Source organism: Xenopus laevis, chromosome 9_10S, assembly GCF_017654675.1.
Source record: "Xenopus laevis strain J_2021 chromosome 9_10S, Xenopus_laevis_v10.1, whole genome shotgun sequence".
NCBI classification, from domain to species: Eukaryota; Metazoa; Chordata; class Amphibia; order Anura; family Pipidae; genus Xenopus; species Xenopus laevis.
In genome coordinates this window covers 105293354-105313344 of record NC_054388.1, presented here as the reverse complement: position 1 = coordinate 105313344, position 19991 = coordinate 105293354, and the positions used below count along the sequence as shown (strand labels likewise).

Genomic DNA, 19991 nt, shown 5'->3' with positions numbered 1-19991 from the left:
TTTGTTAGGGGCAAAACCTGCTTGCTGTTGTTTATTGATCAAGCGAACTTCTGTCTTTGAATAAAGACTCCTTTACTATTCTAATGATTTCCACTGTCCGACGTGAGGCGAGCAGCAAAAGTGTAACAAAAAAAGTCAAGTTCCTAATTTTTTATTTTGTTTCATCTTTCTGTGTCATTTTTATTATATTTGTGTCACGCGTTAGTTCCATCAGTTTTGACAGTTACTGGCATTTGCCCTTATAATGTATGGCGGGACGAGGCCCCAAGCGTATTAGCGCTTCCGGCATCTGTAAGGCGTTTGGCGCTTTGATTGGTTGGTTGGTTCCGGTAGACGTCAGCGTGGTTATCACACGTGCCACTACTTGCTGCTGATTGGCTGCCTCTGGAAAGGCGAGACGGACAAAAACCCACGCACGTGGGCAAACCTGCTCGCAAAGAGAAGCGTTTCCAATTGGCTAACGTGCAGCCCGCCTCCTCAGGATGATGCTGTTTGGGTGCAGGAGAAGTCTGAGGTGCGCACTGGGTGCTGCGGCTGGTTACAGAGTCGGTATGTGGCTACTAGGGCAAGAAGCAACCCCCTTCCCTTCTTATATAAGACACTGACTGCCCTCCTGCTGCTGCTGCTTTTGCGCTACTTCCCCTCCTCCACCTGCTTTAGCTGTCATGCAATGCTGGGAGGTGTAGTTCTGCTGCAACAGCGCATTTAAAGGCAAACCGCACCTACAAACTATTTGCAGAATGAAATTAATTCCATTCCCTGTGACTTTGTGCAGGTGCCTCTCATTAGGCAGCAGAGCTGACACTCAGTTTACTTTGGGACCTAGTTACCAGGGTGTGGAAAAGAGAGAGAGAGATTGCACTGACATATACATAAACAGATGCATCAAATCCAGTAGCTGTAGCTGCATTGGGCCCTTGCTCACTTTTGCTGTTGTGCGACTTTTCAGTTGGTCTTCATTGTATGTTTGCTCAGACAAGCGCCTGTTAAAGTACTGCAAAAACCCTATTTAAAGGAAACTACATCCGCAGAAACGTAACCAACAGGTTATATCAAATGAAGTGGCATATTAAAGGGGTAGTTCACCTTCACATTAACATTTAGGGGCAGATTTACTAAGGTTCGAGTTAAATTTCGATTAGAATTTCAAAGTAATTTTTTGGATACTTCGATCATCGAATAGGCTACTACGACTTCGATTCGAAGTAAAATCGTTTGAATATTCGACCATTCGATAATCGAAGTACTGTCTCTTTAAAAAAAACTTCGACTTCAATACTTCGCCAAATTAAACCTGCCGAAGTGCTATGTTAGCCTATGGGGGACCTTCTAGACCCTTTTTCGAAGTCTTTACACATCGAAGTAAAATCGTTCAAAACGTGTTTGGTTTGTTTGTGTGCAGCGTGAGTCATAGGATCCCAGGGGGCGGCCCTTATTTTTAAAATGGCAATTTTCTATTTAGGATTACCCAATGGCACATACAGTACTACTAAAAACCATATTATTAAAAAAAAAAAATGGTTTATTTACACAAAGCAGGGTTTTACGTAGGAGCTGTTTTATGCAGTATCTTTTTATTGGGACAATTGTTCAGGGGTATCTTTTTCCTTTAAATCCCATGGTGTACAGTTGCATGGTTACTGTATATTGCATGCATATGGATGAAGCCATTCTATCTTTTGGGGTTACTGTCCCTTTAAATAGTACCTCCTCTTGCTTTTGAAACCAGTCGGAGGAAGAGAATTCAAGCAATGATCCCCATAGTTGCGTCGGTATCGTATCCAACCCCCCATTCAGCGCTGCAGGAATAGCAGCTCCAAGTATTACTATTTAGGCCCGGCTATGGGGTCTATTTCACTCCTATGAGTTAGTTGCTTGGGTGGCTGCAGCATGTGACTGACCCTGGTAGTGGTGTAACTAGATATTACTGGGCCCAACAGCAAATTGTTTTTCAGGACCCCAAAATGCCTAGAAATTGACCTGTTTTACCAATATTTATTGATATTATATATAAATTAGGGCCTCATGTGGCCCCTATACATCATGGGCCCCCCTGCAGCCACAGGGTCTGCCCTGTATAGAGAGATGAATGTAATCATTCTGGGAAAGGTCAGTCAGACAACTGACCATGCATGTAAAGGTTTCGGCTGGACAGTGGCGTAACTACAGTGTGCTGGGCCCCCCTGCAAAAAGAAAAAAACTTCAGAGGGGCCCGGCACACTCCTATCCCCATCCTCCCGCCCCAACTCTGCCCACGTCCCACCCCGACTTGCGTCTACTTCCTCGGCGGTAAGAGAGCGGCTGGGGAAGAGGGGATTGGGAACAAGTCAGGAACGCCATTACAAGTATGCGATCCGTTATCTGGAAACCCATTATTCAGAATGCTCCGAATAACGGAAAGGCCGGCTCCCATAGACTCCATTTTATTCAAATAATCCAAATTTTTGAAAAACGATTTCCTTTTTTTCTGTAATAATAAAACAGAATCTTGTACTTGATCCCAACTAAGTTATAATTAATCCTTATTGGAAGCAAAACCAGCCTATTGGGTTTATTTAATGTTTATATGATTTTCTAGTAGACTTATGGTATGAAGATCCAAATTACAGAAACATCCCTTATCCGGAAAGCCCCAGGTCCCAAGCATTCTGTATAACGGGTCCCATACCTGTATTTAGATCCATTTGTGCTGACTGGTTGTATTATCTGTAAGATAGTTACCATTCCTTCTGTTATGTTCTGCTTGCCCTTTGGCTTTGGGTTTTCCTTATGGATTTGAGCCTAAGAGGTCAGTGGAGCTGTGCTATGAAAACCAATTGAAACATTTCTTAGAATTAGCCATCCTATAACATACTAAGTTACCTTAGAGGTGAACCACCTCTTTAATATGAGCTTTATCACAGTGTGAGAGAAGTGCTGGGCAGGTAGTTGATGGTGTGTATATTTCACCAATAATGAAACGGTATATGCATTAGCTCCAAGGAAAAGTTGTATTGTAGCAGCTAAATGCTACATTTAGTTTGCTGGCTTGGGAAAGCTGGATAAGGGATCCCTGGAGCGAATGGAGGGAGAGTAGGGTGGGCCCTCCATTCTGTGTTCTATATGCTGACCAGAGTTTTGCAGCTCATCAGCCAGGTAGTTGCTTAATTAGCATGCAGGTGTGCAGGAGGGGCTGATCCCTGCTAATAGAGGCTTTCAGTGAGAGAGTCTGTCTGGCTGTGCCTGGGGGAAGCAGGAGCTTCAAACACATGAGAGAACTTTTGTGAGTTTTTCAACAAAACTGTATTTTCTTTGGAAGGGCTGGGCTCTAGGCCTTCCCCTTTATAGAGAGGGTTGATTCTCTGTATTAGATAGCGCCAAGATGGCCTAGGTTTTGTTATTTTCTGTTGTGTTTTTCCTTCTGAATAAAACTGACTGCGAGTCAGTTGTACCCTATTTTCGGGAATTGTGTTGCTTTGTGGGTGTCTGAGCAAAAGTGAGACCGGTCTGCCCCAGGAGACCAACATCCTGCTACCTGAAATCCCTACAACAGGAAGAACAAATTCATTATATCAGAGTTGTTTATATTTGGTAAGTTTCTTATTTCAATGAGATGTGACCCATGTGACATTTTTGCAAGTCCCCACAAGCAAATTGCTCTGGGTGGGTTCAGAGATTTATTGCATTGTGCACCACTGGCATCACTAGACTGGGCTCCAGAGCAAATTCAATTTAGGGCCCCAAAATATTTGTAAGTCGTCCTATTCTGGCAATATATATTGAAATGTCTCATTAATTAAGGCCTTGCTGGGCTAAACTCATGGGCACCCCTGGGACTGCAGGGTCTGCTTCCTTGTATCTTCCTTTCTGCTTCCCTTGTATCTTTCTGCTTCCCTGTATCATCCTTTCTGCTCCCTTGTATCTTTCTGCTTCCCCTTTTTTCCTTCTGCTTCATTTTACCTTTTCTGCTCCTTTGTATCTTTCTGCTTCCCCGTATCTTCCTTTCTGCTTCCCTGTATCTTTCTGCTTCCTTGTATCTTCCTTTCTGCTTCTTTGTATCTTCCTTTCTGCTTCCTTGTTTCTTCCTTTTTGCTTAATTTTACCTTCTTTTCTGCTCCCTTGTATCTCTCTGCTTCCCCGTAACTTCCTTTCTGCTTCCCCGTAACTTCCTTTCTGCTTCCCCGTAACTTCCTTTCTGCTTCCCCGTAACTTCCTTTCTGCTTCCCCGTATCTTCCTTTCTGCTTCCCCGTATCTTTCTGCTTCCCCGTATCTTCCTTTCTGCTCCCTTATATCTTACTGCTTCCTTGTATCTTCCTTTCTGCTCCCTTGTATCTTCCTTTCTGCTTCCCCGTATCTTCCTTTCTGCTTCCTTGCATCTTCCTTTCTGCTCCACACAATTATCTGCAGTTTTTGGTAAATGCCCCTTTTATTATATCGCCAACAGTATCAATGTTTCGGGGTACAACCTACCTTTGGGGGGGTACATCCTCCCTCCCTTCATCAGGTTTCAATCTCAGGTGCAACAGTCACCTTTATTCCCATAACCCCGCCTCTTCACCCATGATTCAATACATCAGTGAGTTCCAAAAAGTCCAGCAAACACAGTGCAAAGTCCATATCTGGTAATAAAAGTATTTCCAAAAATATTTCTGGTATATAATATACAAAATGGTTACATATAGTAGAAAAAGTTACTCACTGACAATTGGCTTTTTCTACTATATGTAACCATTTTGTATATTATATGCTAGAAGCATTTTTCTACTATATATTTCAGAAATGTTCATTTGAACCATTGACTGTGTGGACTCTTAAGATATATTGCCATTGCAAGTGAACTGCAGGAGTGCGGTAGATACAACACGTTGTCCCTTGTATCTTTGGGACATTCCCATATGCACAATTCTTTAAGAAGATGATGATATGTCAGATGAATTGCTCTCATTTATAGATTGTTGTTCAGAATGTGCCCTTGGCAGTCAGTTGTGCAACTTGTGATTGAACTGCTGGTAACTGTGTCTGCGTAAAACATATTAATCAGTAACCCGCTTCCCAGTGTTGTTGTTTTCTGCTCGGAACGGATCAGTAGATATGGAGGAATAGGATGATTGGGTCGGAGGGGGGAGATTATTTGAGTGCACTTTTTTTTTGGCCAGGGTCATTCAGCTTATAAGGGCAGTGCGAGTGATAAATGTGATTCCCTGCAGGAACCTGCCTATTAGTAACATTGTGATGCAGTCAGGGTTGTCACCTGAGCTTCCCTTTACTATACAAAGTGTTGGGATAAGAAGGTGTGGTACAGTCCCTTTACAAATGCCAAGTCAGTGGAAAAACCAGCTCAGGTGAGGGGATCTCGTAGCGAATGCTGCCTGCCACTTACATGATATTTGTTTGAAAACAACACCGTCTTGCCTTACATAGATTAATATCGACCGCAGCTTCGCGTTACGGAACCACTAGCGCGTGCAAGTCAGCATATGCCCCAGGGATACTTTCTAAGTCATCTGTAAGTATTGCTATTTGCTTAAAGATAAACATGAACAAACTATAGGCAAAGTAGCACTACAAGGTTACATTATGATGGTAATATCACCATTAGAAACGTATATACTGACAGTTAGCCACCATCAGTGAAAGAAAGAATCCTAATTAGCAGACGTGGTCCTGGGCTCGTTACCCCAATGACCCTGGGTTGATGGTACAATCGATATCAATCCTCCATAGGAAGAAGTGTTTATAACATTTTGCTGTGTATGGAAAATTCAAAATAGCGAGAGACCCACTATTAGTGAAGCAGTAGCCCAGGTATTATTGAGTTAAAAAGACTTTATTAGGACATATATAAGCCTAACGCTTTTCATGCCTGAATGGGCTATAGTATAGAGCCTACGAGTAAGTGCCAGTTCAAGCATGAAACGCGATAGGCTTATGTATGTCCTAATAAAGTCTTTTTAACTGGCTAATACTTGGGCTACTGCTTTACTAGTAGTGGGTCTCTCCCTATTTTGAATTTTCCATACACTGCAAAAAGTGATTGGCAACCCTTGGACTGGAGGTTGTCCAGACACTTTTATAACCTATATTTTTTATTTTTATTTTGGATTTATGATATTTTGTTCATACACCATTGTTTGTGCGTTTATACAATTTTACATTCAAAGCCCCGAGCTAGGACTGACTGAGTTGGCCAATGGCAGGAGGGCATGATTGGACTGTAAGGACCATTGACCATAGATCTAGCAAGGACTAGGGATAAAGCAGCTAACGGGTAACAGATCAGACAGGTAAGACTGATAGAGGGAACAGGTAAGACTGATAGAGGGAACAGGTAGGACTGGTAGAGGTAACAGGAAGGACTGGTTTTGCTCTAATTTGGGGACAAGCAGGACAAACTGGAATGAGGCAGGCAGAATACTGATCAGCAGGGTAATGTGGATCTACAATAAGGGCAGAGTCCTCAGGAATAATATAAGGTAGCCTTACATTCTGGGAATGAAGGGAGTAGGACTGGGTCTTTTAAGCCAAAGTCCTATAAAGGAGTCTGTGGAAGCCTAATAGAGACTGGAGGGACAGCATTTAGAGGAGCATAATGAGACAGCAAGCGTGTGGTGTGACAGTTGATGTTGGGAAAACCCATACCTGATGATGATACCTGATGTTCTTTTTCCAAAGGTGACACACTGGCTATACTTAATAATTGAAGTGCAATGTGAATGGCATATAGGTCCCCCTATAGGTCTCTAATAGCAGCTGGCACAGAATGTTACCTTACAGATCTCCTATTAAAAGACACTTATTATATAGTAATAATATAATATTGTCATTTTCATTGTGCCCTCGTCCAGTCATAGGGGGTTCCAGGTCTCTCCAGGTTCTCAGGAAATAAGGTCTGGTCAGTGTTAAAGGAGAAGGCTAGGTGAAAACTAAATAAGCTTTATCAGAAAGGTCTATATAAATACACCAGTAAACCCTCAAAGTAATGCTGCTCTGAGTCCTCTGTCAAAAGAAACACCACATTTCTTTCCTTCTGTTGTGTACTCATGGGCTTCTGTATCAGACTTTCTGTTTTCAGCTTAAACCTCCCGGGCTTGAGCATGCTCGGTTTGCTTCTCTCTCCCTCCCTGCTGTAATCTGAGCTAAGAGCTATGAGTGAGCAGGGAGTGACTCAGACAGGAAGTGATGTCACACCAAGCTAATATGGCAGCTGCTATCCTAAACAAAGATCTTCTAGAGCTGTTACTCAGGTATGGTAAAGCATTCTGCAGAATAGATATAGTGTTATAGCTTGCACTATTGTGGCTAATCTATTGGCAATAAACTGCTTCAGTAGCTTTCCTTTACCTTTAACCACTTATTGTTCCTTTACAACCCTACCACGTGGGAAGTTGAGCAAAGTATTATTAATCCGGTTCATCCATCTGGGGAAATGTTGCTTCAATTCACATTATAGTTTAATTTTTAAAAAGCGATTTACCATTACTTTTTGTTTTTCCTTTTTACAGGCTCAGCCTATTTAGGGAACAGTGCCCTGCAGAATCAAACGCCCTTCGAGCTCAGAAACTCCAAAGTGGTCGCTCAGTCCACCATGAAGATCGAGCTGCTTCCGGCCCTCACCGACAACTACATGTACCTGCTCATCGACGAGGAGAGCAAAGAGGCAGCTATTGTGGATCCCGTGCAGCCCCAAAAGGTGAACCTTCAACCCAAAATCCTGTATAAATACAAGAATTCCCCAATAACTTGCAGAGGTTGATGGGAACTGGGAGACTAACCCAACTTGGGGAAGGGCTGGATACTTTGCACCTGAAATTTTGCAAAAGATTTATCAGGTTTTTTTCTCCCCCATCAGGTTGTGGATGCAGTGAAGAAACATGGAGTTAAACTGACCACTGTCCTCACCACACACCACCACTGGTAGGCAGCCATTTTTTTTTAATCTATATTTTATATTGACTGCTTCTTAGAACTCTTAAGACTGTAAAGACTGTCTTTAGATTGTACAGGCTTCCTTTAAAGCAGGGATCCCCAACCTTTTTTACCCACAAGCCACATTCAAATGTAAAAAGAGTTGGGGAGCAACACAAGCATAAAAAAGTCCCTTGGGATGCCAAATAAGGGCTGTGATTGGCTATTTGGTAGCTCCTATGTGGACTGGCAGCCTACAAGAGGCTCTACTTGGTACTATACTTAGTTTTTATGCAATTAAAACTTACTTCCAAGCCAGGAAATCAAAAATAATCGCCTACTTTGAGGACACTGGGAGCAACATCCAAGGGGTTGGAGAGCAACATGTTGCTCACGAGCTACTGGTTGGGGATCACTGCTTTAAAGGAACAGTTCAGTGTAAAAATAAAAACTGGGTAAATAGATGGTATGTGCAAAATAAAAAATGTATCTAATATAGTTAGTTAGCCAAAAATGTAATGTATAAAGGCTGGAGTGACTGGATGTGTAACATAATAGCCAGAACACTACTTCCTGCTTTTCAGCTCTCTAACTCTGAGTTAGTCAGTGACTATAAGGGGGGCCACATGGGACATAACTGTTCAGTGAGTTTGTAATTGATCCTCAGCATTCAGCTCAGATTCAAAAGCAACAGTTTTTACCCAAATGGCCCTCCCACAACTCACTGGTAACCAATCAGTGGAAACCAAGTGAGCTGAAAAGCAGGAAGTAGTGTTCTGGCTATTATGTTACACATCCAGTCACTCCAGCCTTTATACATTACATTTTTGGCTAACTAACTATATTAGATACCTTTTTTATTTTGCACAGACTATCTATTTACCCAGTTTTTATTTTTATACTGAACAATTCCTTTAACACTGATACAGATTGAGTCGATCAGTTGGAGTAGCCTTGACCTTCTCCGTTGGAATAACGTGCCGTCCCTTATGAAGGCTAGTGTTTAAATAAAACAAAATATTTTGAGCACATACCACACTCTAAAGCCTTCAGCGGGGCTTCCCTAATACAAGGAGCATTGTTGGGGATACATAGTAATCACAATAGGTGCAACATTATTCCATAGGGATCACGCTGGTGGAAATGTGAAACTTGTGAAGATGGTGTCTGGGTTAAAAGTATACGGAGGGGACAGCAGAGTTGGGGCACTAACACGGAAAGTATCCCATCTAACCACGTTCCAGGTAAGCTTGATGGCTCCACTGGGTCCAGTTTTAGGGGTCGTTAATAATCTGCTCATTGCTGAGAAGGACAGTTGAGAAATCGAAGGTCACTATTAGAAAAGAGAAATCGATGGCGGAGCTCTCCCCACTCCTTCCACTCTCCCACGTCCTCCGCAGCTATCGCGGGATCCCGGCAACACTCAGCCGAGCATTCACATACACACGACCAATTTACCGCTGGCAGCGCTGGAAAACGTATCCACGGGAGACGGTAGGAATAATATCAATGTCTGGCTTTATTTAAACAAACATAGTGGTTTCAAAGTAGTGGGAGTGCCAAAAACTAAGTTTTTGGCACTCCCCACTACTTTGAAACCACTATGGATACGTTTTCCAGCGCTGCCAGCGGTAAATTGGTCGTGTGTATGAGAAATCGAAGGTGTCCGATTAGGTCAAGTTCATAAGGAGCCTATGCCTTGTCTACTGTAGTACACAGTGATGCACTGTTAGACTTTTATACAGGTATGGGATCCGTTATCCGGAAACCCGTTATCCAGAAAGCTCCGAATTACGGAAAGGCCATCTCCCATAGACTCCATTTTATCCAAATAATTTTTAAAAAGGATTTCCTTTTTCTCTGTAATAATGAAACAGTCGCTTGTACTTGATTCCAACTAAGATATAATTAATCCTTATTGGAAGCAGAACCAGCCTGTTGGGTTTATTTAATGTTTACATAATTTTTTAGTAGATTTAAGACTTCAATATCCAAATTAGAGAAAGATCTGTTATCCAGAAAGCTCAGAATTTCCTTTTTCTGTGTAATAATAAAACAGTAGCTTGTACTTGATTCCAACTAAGATATAATTAATCCTTATTGGAGGCAAAACCAGCCTGTTGGGTTTATTTAATGTTTACATAATTTTTTAGTAGATTTAAGACTTCAATATCCAAATTAGAGAAAGATCTGTTATCCAGAAAGCTCAGAATTTCCTTTTTCTGTGTAATAATAAAACAGTAGCTTGTACTTGATTCCAACTAAGATATAATTAATCCTTATTGGAGGCAAAACCAGCCTATTGGGTTTATTTAATGTTTACATGATTTTTTAGTAGACTTTAGACATGACTATCCAAATTAGGGAAAGATCCGTTATCCGGAAACCTCCGAATTATGGAAAGGCCGTCTCCCATAGACTCCATTTTATCCAAATAATCCAAAATTTTAAAAATTATTTCCCTTTTCTCTTTAATAATACAGTCGCTTGTACTTGATCCAAAGGAAGATATAATTAATCCTTATTGGAATAAAAAACAGCCTATTGGGTTTATTTTATGTTTACATGATTTTCTAGTAGACTTAAGACATGAATATCCAAATTAGGGAAAGATCCATTATCCAGAAAGCTCCGAATTACGGCAAGGCCATATCCCATAGACTCCATTTTATCCAAAATTTTTAAAAATTATTAAATTTTTCACTGTAATAGTCGCTTGTACTTAATTAATCCTTTGGAAGCAAAACCAGCCTATTGGATTTATTTCATGTTTACATGATTTTCCAGTAGACTTAAGGTATGAAGATCTAAATTACGGAAAGATCCGTTATCTGGAAAAACCCAGGTCCCGAGCATTCTGGATAACCGATCCCATACCTGTACCAGGGAAATAGCCATTATGCTTCCTTTTCATCTCCAGTATTAAAATGTTTCCTTTTATGTGAGGTTAAAGGGATACTGTCATGGGAAAAATTTCTTTTTTCAAAATGAATCAGTTAATAGTGCTGTTCCAGCAGAATTCTGCACTGAAATCCATTTCTCAAAAGAGCAAACAGATTTTTTTATATCTGACATGGGGCTAGACATTTTGCAATTTCCCAGCTGCCCCTGGTCATGTGACTTGTGCCTGCACTTTAGGAGAGAAATGCTTTCTGGCAGGCTGCTGTTTTTCCTTCTCAATTTAACTGAATGTGTCTCAGTGGGACCTGGATTTTACTATTGAGTGTTGTTCTTAGATCTACCAGGCAACTGTTATCTTGTGTTAGGGAGCTGTTATCTGGTTACCTTCCCATTTTTCTTTAGTTTGGCTGCTGGGGGGGAATAGGGAGGGTTTGATATCACTCCAACTTGCAGTACAGCAGTAAAGAGTGAATGAAGTTTATTAGAGCACAAGTCACATGACTTGGGGCATCTGGGAAATTGACAAAATGTCTAGCCCCATGTCAGATTTCAAAATTGAATATAAAAAAATCTGTTTGCTCTTTTGAGAAATGGATTTCAGTGCAGAATTCTGCTGGAGCAGCACTATTAACTGATTCATTTTGAATATAATTTTTTTTCCCATGACAGTTTCCCTTTAATGAGGCCGCCATGTAAATGTGTTTTATCTTTAAATGTAATGTTTTTTCACATTGTCAAGTTTCGTATCGGTTTAGGTGGGGTCACTCCATGTGAAATGTCTCTATACCCCTTGTCACACATCAGGGCACATCTGCTACTATGTCACAAAGCCAAACAGCACAGAGCCACCCGCAGTGTTCACAGGTAAAGCAACACTGGAATTCAGAAGAACTCGTACAAATGCTTTGGGAATTTAGTGAAAGAAATGGGAGGGGAGGGGACCGATTTGAATCATGAGTAAATACATGTTGATTAGATCTTCTTTATTTTAAGTGGCTAGATAACAAATCCAAATTGTCCGAATCCAAAACACGATTTACGTTTTTTTGTTTCTGCAAGATCCAAAAGAATTGCCTTTTTTAAACCAGTTTGATCTCTTAAGTTTATTTATTCAGATCTGGACAGAATCATGGATTCAGCAGCTCTCTAGTTAAATCAAGGTTATTGTAGTACTTGCCTATCTCCAGTACTTGACTCTGCTCACCCTTAAAGGAACAGGTCAGTGTAAAAATAAACACTGGGTAAATAGATAGGCTGTGCAAAATAAAAAAATTATCTAATATAGTTAGTTAGGCAAATATGTAATGTATAAAGGCTGGAGTGACTGGATGTGTAACATAATAGCCAGAACACTACTTCCTGCTTTTCAGCTCTCTAACTCTGAGTTAGTCAGTGACTATAAGGGGGGCCACATGGGACATAACTGTTCAGTGAGTTTGCAGTTGATCCTCCGCATTCAGCTCAGATTCAAATGCAATGCTGATTGGTCACTGACTGGTAACCAATCAGAGGAAAGCAAGAGAGCTGAAAAGCAGGAAGTAGTGTTCTGGCTATAATGTTAGACATCCAGTCACTCCAGCCTTTATACATTACATTTTTGGCTAACTAACTATATTAGATACATTATTATTTTGCACAGCCTGTTTATTTACCCAGTTTTTATTTTTATACTGAACTGTTCCTTTAAGGCCTGTGGTACAGGGGCATATTCTAATTGGCATGCACACTTCATCTGTGTTGGCAGATCCAGTAAAGAGGAGCCGCAACTCCCTATTGAGACCTACCAGACTGGCCATGTACAGTATGGCCGCCTTAAAGGAACATTAACATCAAAAAACAAGTGTTTTTAAGTAATGAATAAATAATGTAGTGTTGCTGTGCAATGGTAAAACGCCAGAAAGGCTATTATAATTAATATAAACAAGCTGCTGTGTAGCCATGGGGGCAGCCATTCAAGCACAGGATACACAGTAGATAACAGATAAGTACTACTATAGTTTATATAAACAAGTTGCTGTGTAGCCATGGGGGCAGCCATTCAAGCACAGGATACACAGTAGATAACAGATAAGTACTACTATAGTTTAAATAAACAAGCTGTTGTGTAGCCATGGGGGCAGCCATTCAAGCACAGGATACACAGTAGATAACAGATAAGTACTACTATAGTTTAAATAAACAAGCTGTTGTGTAGCCATGGGGGCAGCCATTCAAGCACAGGATACACAGTAGATAACAGATAAGTACTACTATAGTTTATATAAACAAGCTGCTCCATTAACAAAAGGTAAAAGAAGTATAATAACCATCATGAAATATTAAGCCAGTACTATGCAAGGGTTCTTTGGTTCCCGTAACTTGATTGCATTGATCATAGAACAAGGTAATATATGGTGTCATGTGTCTCCTCTCTGGGCAGGTGATACCCTCTTTGTGGCAGGGTGTGGGAAGTTCTTCGAAGGGACGGCAGAGGAGATGTACGCAGCTTTGATTGAGGTCTTAGGCCGCCTCCCACCTGAAACGGTAAATGCTTCTCATATTGTGGATAATGCTGTTTGGCTTGATATCTCCGTATTCTATGGAAACTTCCATTTCTATACATCTTCAAGTTATATGGAAAGATCTGCCCAACAGTGCTGGGAAGCATCGAACATTTTTTTGGAAATAGGTGTTTATTCCCAGGAGGCATTGCTGTAACTAACCTAGGCCCTTGTTTATGTGAATCCCTGTTATTAAATTGAGCTTTGTCTTCAAAATAAAAGCTGATCCATAAAGCTCCATGTGCTGTTTCCTGCAGCGAGTCTACTGCGGGCACGAGTACACCATCAACAATCTCAAATTTGCTCGGCACGTGGAACCAAACAATGAGGCAATAAAACAAAAGTTGGCTTGGGCAAAGGTAAGTCCTGCTCAGTACAGAGAGATACATACACCTGGGGGGGGGGGATATTTACTTAAGTCCAAAAGCCAAAAATTGGAAAAATTAGAGTTTTGTTTAACTATAAAATCCGAATTTTTAAAGGAGACATACAGGATAAATGAAAAAACCCTAATTGTATAGGCAATTATAAGTAATATAAGGTGTTGCTTTTACATGGTGCTAAAAATTAATATCTTTAAAAATAGCCCCTTTATTGGAGCTCCCTATAGATGTTCTCTGGTCCCTGTCTGTGTTTCAAATGAGGGGTGGGCGTGTCCTAATGGTCCCTGCCAGAAGCACAGTAGGTGGGGGACAGCCAATCACAGCCCTGCAGTCACACAAGCACAGACAGGCTTCAGTTTTATACAAATATGATATATATTTAAATACCTTTATATAGGATTCTATTATCTGTTGCATGTCATTGTTTGCCCCCTCTTAATGTGGTGCAGTGAGCTTTTCAGCAGGGCCAGTACCCCAATGGGATTGGCCTAGGGGGGTTCCACATTTAACAACAAGTATTTTTTAATTTGTAGGAGACTTACTACAACGGAGAACCTACTATCCCTTCTACTCTTGCTGAAGAATTTACATTTAATCCTTTTATGAGAGTGAGGTATGTGTAGGAGTTTCTTAGGGCACACGTTTTCTGGGGGTATCCAGGGCACAAATAAGCACTTTTACTAAATCTCCCCCTAACTGACCTTCAGGCTGGGCCCCCTTAGCTCATAACAAGGTTACAGATATATAGAAACATTGGGGTAACAGTCACCCTGCTTTAGTTCCAGGGGTACCCAGGGCACAAATAAACACTCACCCCAATCTCCCCCTAACTGGCCTTCAGACTGGGCCCCCTTAGCTCATAACAAGGTTACAGATATATAGAAACATTGGGGTAACAGTCACCCTGCTATAGTTCCAGGGGTACTTATGGCACAAATAAGCACTCGCCCCAAATCTCCCCCTAACTGACCTTCAGACTGGGTCCCCTTAGCTCATAAGGTTATAGATATATAGAAACATTGGGGTAACAGTCACTCTGCTATAGTTCCAGGGGTACCCAGGGTACAAATAAGCACTCACCCCAAATCTCACCCTAACTGGCCTTCAGGCTGGGCCCCCTTAGCTCATAACAAGGTTACAGATATATAGAAACATTGGGGTAACAGTCACCCTGCTATAGTTCCAGGGGTACCCAGGGTACAAATAAGCACTCACCCCAAATCTCACCCTAACTGGCCTTCAGGCTGGGCACCCTTAGCTCATAACAAGGTTACAGATATATAGAAACATTGGGGTAACAGTCACCCTGCTATAGTTCCAGGGGTACCCAGGGCACAAATAAGCACTCACCCCAAATCTCCCACTAACTGGTCTTCATGCTGGGCCCCCTTAGCTCATAACAAGGTTACAGATATAGAGAAACATTGGGGTAACAGTCACCCTGCTATAGTTTCAGGGGTACCCAGGGCACAAATAAGCACTCACCCCAAATCTCCTCCTAATTTACCTTCAGACTGGGCCCCCTTAGCTCATAACAAGGTTACAGATATATAGAAACATTGGGGTAACAGTCACCCTGCTATAGTTCCAGGGGTACCCAGGGCACAAATAAGCACTCACCCCAAATCTCCCACTAACTGGTCTTCATGCTGGGCCCCCTTAGCTCATAACAAGGTTACAGATATAGAGAAACATTGGGGTAACAGTCACCCTGCTATAGTTTCAGGGGTACCCAGGGCACAAATAAGCACTCACCCCAAAGCTCCCCTTAACTGGCCTTCAGGCTGGGCCCCCTTAGCTCATAACAAGGTTACAGATATATAGAAACATTGGGGTAACAGTCACCCTGCTATAGTTCATGGGGTACCCAGGGTACAAATAAACACTCACCCTAAATCTCCCCCTAACTGGCCTTCAGGCTGGGCCCCCTTAGCTCATAACAAGGTTACAGATATATAGAAACATTGGGGTAACAGTCACCCTGCTATAGTTCATGGGGTACCCAGGGTACAAATAAACACTCACCCTAAATCTCCCCCTAACTGGCCTTCAGGCTGGGCCCCCTTAGCTCATAACAAGGTTACAGATATATAGAAACATTGGGGTAACAGTCACCCTGCTATAGTTCATGGGGTACCCAGGGCACAAATAAGCATTCACCCCAAATCTCACCTTAACTGACCTTCAAGTTGGGCTTTCAGATGTATCTATAAGAGTGAATAGTCATTTTCCCCAAAACTCAACCTAAATGACCTTTAGCTCCCCATTGCCTCAAGAGTCCTGGTGGCCCCTGCCCATAGTTTAGGAACCACTGATCTAATCCAATCTGTAAGATAATAGAAGAAAAATGCCTTGAATGGCATTTGAATGGAACTGCCAATTGATAAGACACGCATAATAGTTAGGTGGTTAGCATTGTTGGGTTGAAGCACTGGGTTTCTATGTTGATTTCCATCCAGACCATTATCTCCAAGGAGTTAAGATGTTTTTTTCAGTGTCTGTTTCTTCCTGGTTTCTTCTGGTTTTCTTTCCACACAGGAATGGTAATTGGCTCCTGATTAGACTGACTAGAGCATGAATGTATGTGATGAGGACCTTAGATTGTAAGCTCCACTGATGAAAGGACTGTTGTGAATTATGTATCTCTGTTGTATGTTGCCACTATATCATTAAAGAATATTATAAAAGGACATATAGTTGAAAAAAGACAAATTCCATCAAGTTCAACCCCTCCAAATGAAAACCCAGCATCCATACATACATCCCTCCCTACTTTCATATAAATTATATACACCCATATCTATACTAACTATAGAGTTTAGTATCCCAATAGCCTTTGTATTATGTCTGTCCAAGAAATCATCCAAGTCCCTCTTATAGTCATTAACTGAATCATCACCCGGCAGTGCATTCCCCAACCTCACTGTCCTCACTGTGATGAACCCCCTACTCTGTTCCTTTAAATGAAACTTCTTTTCTTCTAGTCTGAAGGGGAGGCCTCTGGTACGTGATTCTCTTTATGGGTAAAACGATCCCCTGCTATTTGTCTATAATGTCCTCTAATGTACTTGTAAAGTCTAATCATGCCCCTCACCTTTTTTCCAGAGAAAACAACCCCAACCTTGTCAGTCTCCCCTCATAATTTAAGTCTTCCCTCCCTCTAACCAGTTTAGTTGCACTTAGTCTCTGCACTCTCTCCAGCTCATTTATATCCCTCTTAAGGACTGGAGTCCAAAACTGCTAATTTACCTTCAGGCTGGGCCCCCTTAGCTCATAACAAGGTTACAGATATATAGAAACATTGGGGTAACAGTCACCCTGCTATAGTTCCAGCAGTCCTGGGTTGCACTTTACTGGCATTTAAGCACATCTCTTAAAACATAACGTATATAAAGCAGTCTCCTTTTGGGGGGTCTTTTAGTAAAGGGACTTATTGTCAGTGTTTTTGATTTATAATTCTGTATGTATTTGTGCCTGCAGAGAGAAGTCCGTGCAGGAACACGCTAGGGAACAAGACCCCATCTCTACAATGGGAGCAATCCGTAAGGAAAAGGATAATTTCAAGGTGCCAAAAGACTGAACCCCCCCCAGAATTTGTTTATGCTTTTTCTGTTTCCAACACCAGCTCCCCCCCCCCCCTCTTTATTATTTTGTGGGAGGATGATCCTTTCTAGCACTAATTATTTTGTTATAATCCTCCCTTTTAGAACATTTATTTTGCTTTTGTTATTGAGGTACAAAAGCATTGGCAGAACATCGGTTGGCCAACTGGGCAGATTCCTGGCCTGTGTATTTGGTGAGACTGTTCTCCTTCCCTGTGTGATACTCATTTAGTGACTCAGATATTATACAGGGTGGGTGGGGGGATCCAGATATTGAGGGACTGCACAGGTCAGTTTCTGATTGGTCTGCATGGATCCCAGTAGACAGGCCACTGTGGTGCCATTTTTGCCCCAAGGGCTAAGCACACGGCAATATTGGTCCCACCAAAGGCTGGTTATATTGGACAAGTCCCAAACAAGCAAATAATGTGCGTATGGCAGCTTTAGTGCACACTTCTTCTATATCAATCAGACCAAACCATCATGAGAGCTACTTGCGGTAATGTCCTTCCAATCACGGCTCAGCTTGACCTAAATGACCACGAGTTTGCTCCACCTGATACAGGACTGAATTGGCTGACGCTTGTTGTTCATGTGACCAAGTTGTACTGAACCCTTTCGAGGAACAAATTTAACATTAAGGGGCAGATTTATCAAGGGTCGAATTGAAAATACTGATTTTTTTTATGGATAAAACTTTAAAATTTGAGTTTTTCAAATTCAATTAGATTTTCAAGATTTATCATACTCTGGCCCTTTAAGAACTCGATTTTGACTATTTGCCACCTAAAACCTGCCGAATTGCGATTTAAGTCAATGGGAGAGGTCCAGGGATCAATTTGGGGCAGACATTCAAGTTTTTGTTTGTTGGAGAAAAAAACTGGAATCGAGTTTTTAAATTCAAATCGAATTCGAGTTTTCGGGTCAATTTAATTTAGTTTTAAAAAATCTATTTTATTAATAAATTTCGATTGGTCAAATTTAGAATTTATGGGTGTTTAGGGGAGTTTTAAAAAAAACTCACATGAATTCGAAATTCGACCTTTGATAAATGTGCCTCTAAGGTGCAGATTTATTAAGGGTTCAATAGGAAATTCAGATCGTTTTTTTTTCGGTCAAGACTTACTAATTTGAAATGGGAATAATGTAAACTCGATTCAAGATTCGAGATTTATCATACCTTTACCCTGGGAATCAGGTCCGGACTGAGAGTTAAAATAGGCCCTGGCATTTCAGGTACACAGAGGCCCAAACAGCTCCCACCAGCCCACTATATACTGACTTTCTATGGCACCATATAGCCGCCCCTCTGGCATTTGCCAAAACCCACAGATTGCCAGTCCAGGCCTGCTGGGAATAATTAGAATTCGACCATTCTCCACCTAAAACCTGCCACATTCATGTATAATTCAATGGGAGAGGTCCACTGACCCATTTGAAGATGTTAATAGCCTTCCTGACATTGAGATTTTTTCAGAGAAGTTCGAGTTTTAGACGGTTTTTTCTTAGATAACCTCCCCATTGAATTCCGAGTATATTCCAATTTATTAGAGTAAAAAAAAAAACTTGCATGAATTCGAAATTCGACCTTTGATAAATCGGCCTCTGTCAGGTTTGCATGCCTGCACTGACATATACAAACTGCTTTATTAATTAAACTGTAATTTGTTTCTTGCTTAATTATTATATATTATATAATAGGGTACATAACGAGGTTAAAGTAGAAGGAAAGCTACCAAAGCAGTTTGTTGCCAATAGATTAGCCATAATAGTGCAAGCTATAACACTATATTTATTCTGTAGAATCCTTTACCATAGCTGAGTAAACAGCTCTAGAAGCTCTGTTTGTTTAGGATAGCAGCTGCCATATTAGCTTGGTGTGACATCACTTCCTTTCTGAGTCTCTCCCTGCTCACTCATAGCTCTGGGCTCAGATTACAACGGGAGGGGAGAGAGGAGCAAACTGAGCATGCTCAAGCCCAAGCCCTGGAGGTTTAAGCTGAAAACAGGAAGTCTGATACAGAAGCCCATGAGTACACAATAGAAGGAAAGAAATGTGCTGTTTCTTTTGACAGAGGACTCAGAGCAGCATTACTTTGAGGGTTTACTGGTGTATTTATATAGACCTTTCTGATAAAGCTTACTTAGTTTTAGCCTTTCCTTCTCCTTTAATATCTATTCCTTCTCCTTTAATATTTAATTAGGGATGCACCAAATCCAGGATTCGGTTCGGGATTCGGCCAGGATTCAGCCATTTTCAGCAGGATTCGGCCGAATCCTTCTGCCAGGCCGAACCAAATCCTAATTTGCATATGCAAATTAGGAGCAGGAAGGGAAATCGTGTGACTTTTTGTCACACGACAAGGAAGTAAAAAATATTTTCCCCTTCCCACCCCTAATTTGCATATGCAAATTCGGATTCGGTTCGGTATTCGGCCAAATCTTTCACGAAGGATTCGGGGGTTCGGCCGAATCCAAAATAGTGGATTCGGTGCATCCCTAAATTGAAGACAACTCAAAAGCAGATCTTTTGAGCATCCCTACTTGTAATAAAAACAAAATAAATAATGAATTTACATTGCAAAGTTTCTTAGAATAGCACAATTATCAATTTTACATTCACGTATTTTAAGGGTTTACTTACCCTTTAATAGACTGTTTTAATTCTATTTGTGCTTTG

At 41.3% G+C, this 19991-nt stretch overlaps 1 protein-coding gene across 4 annotated transcripts; it reads left to right on the top strand.

The window, feature by feature from the left end:
• Positions 1 to 382: 382 nt before the first annotated feature.
• On the top strand, positions 383 to 17929 carry hagh.S (hydroxyacylglutathione hydrolase S homeolog). Of its 4 annotated transcripts, none has more exons than XM_018239304.2 (9): positions 383 to 549; positions 7483 to 7670; positions 7830 to 7894; positions 9012 to 9129; positions 11542 to 11650; positions 13206 to 13309; positions 13584 to 13685; positions 14243 to 14322; positions 17190 to 17929. In XM_018239304.2, exons 1-9 carry the CDS (start codon positions 483 to 485, stop codon positions 17287 to 17289), a joined length of 933 nt encoding a protein of 310 aa, XP_018094793.1. In that variant the 5' UTR covers positions 383 to 482; the 3' UTR covers positions 17290 to 17929. The 4 variants fall into 4 exon arrangements, with proteins under 4 accessions (XP_018094793.1, XP_018094795.1, XP_018094794.1 ...); XM_018239306.2 differs by lacking the exon at positions 383 to 549 and adding an exon at positions 3546 to 3570; XM_018239305.2 differs by lacking the exon at positions 383 to 549 and adding an exon at positions 5204 to 5486.
• Positions 17930 to 19991: the final 2062 nt, after the last annotated feature.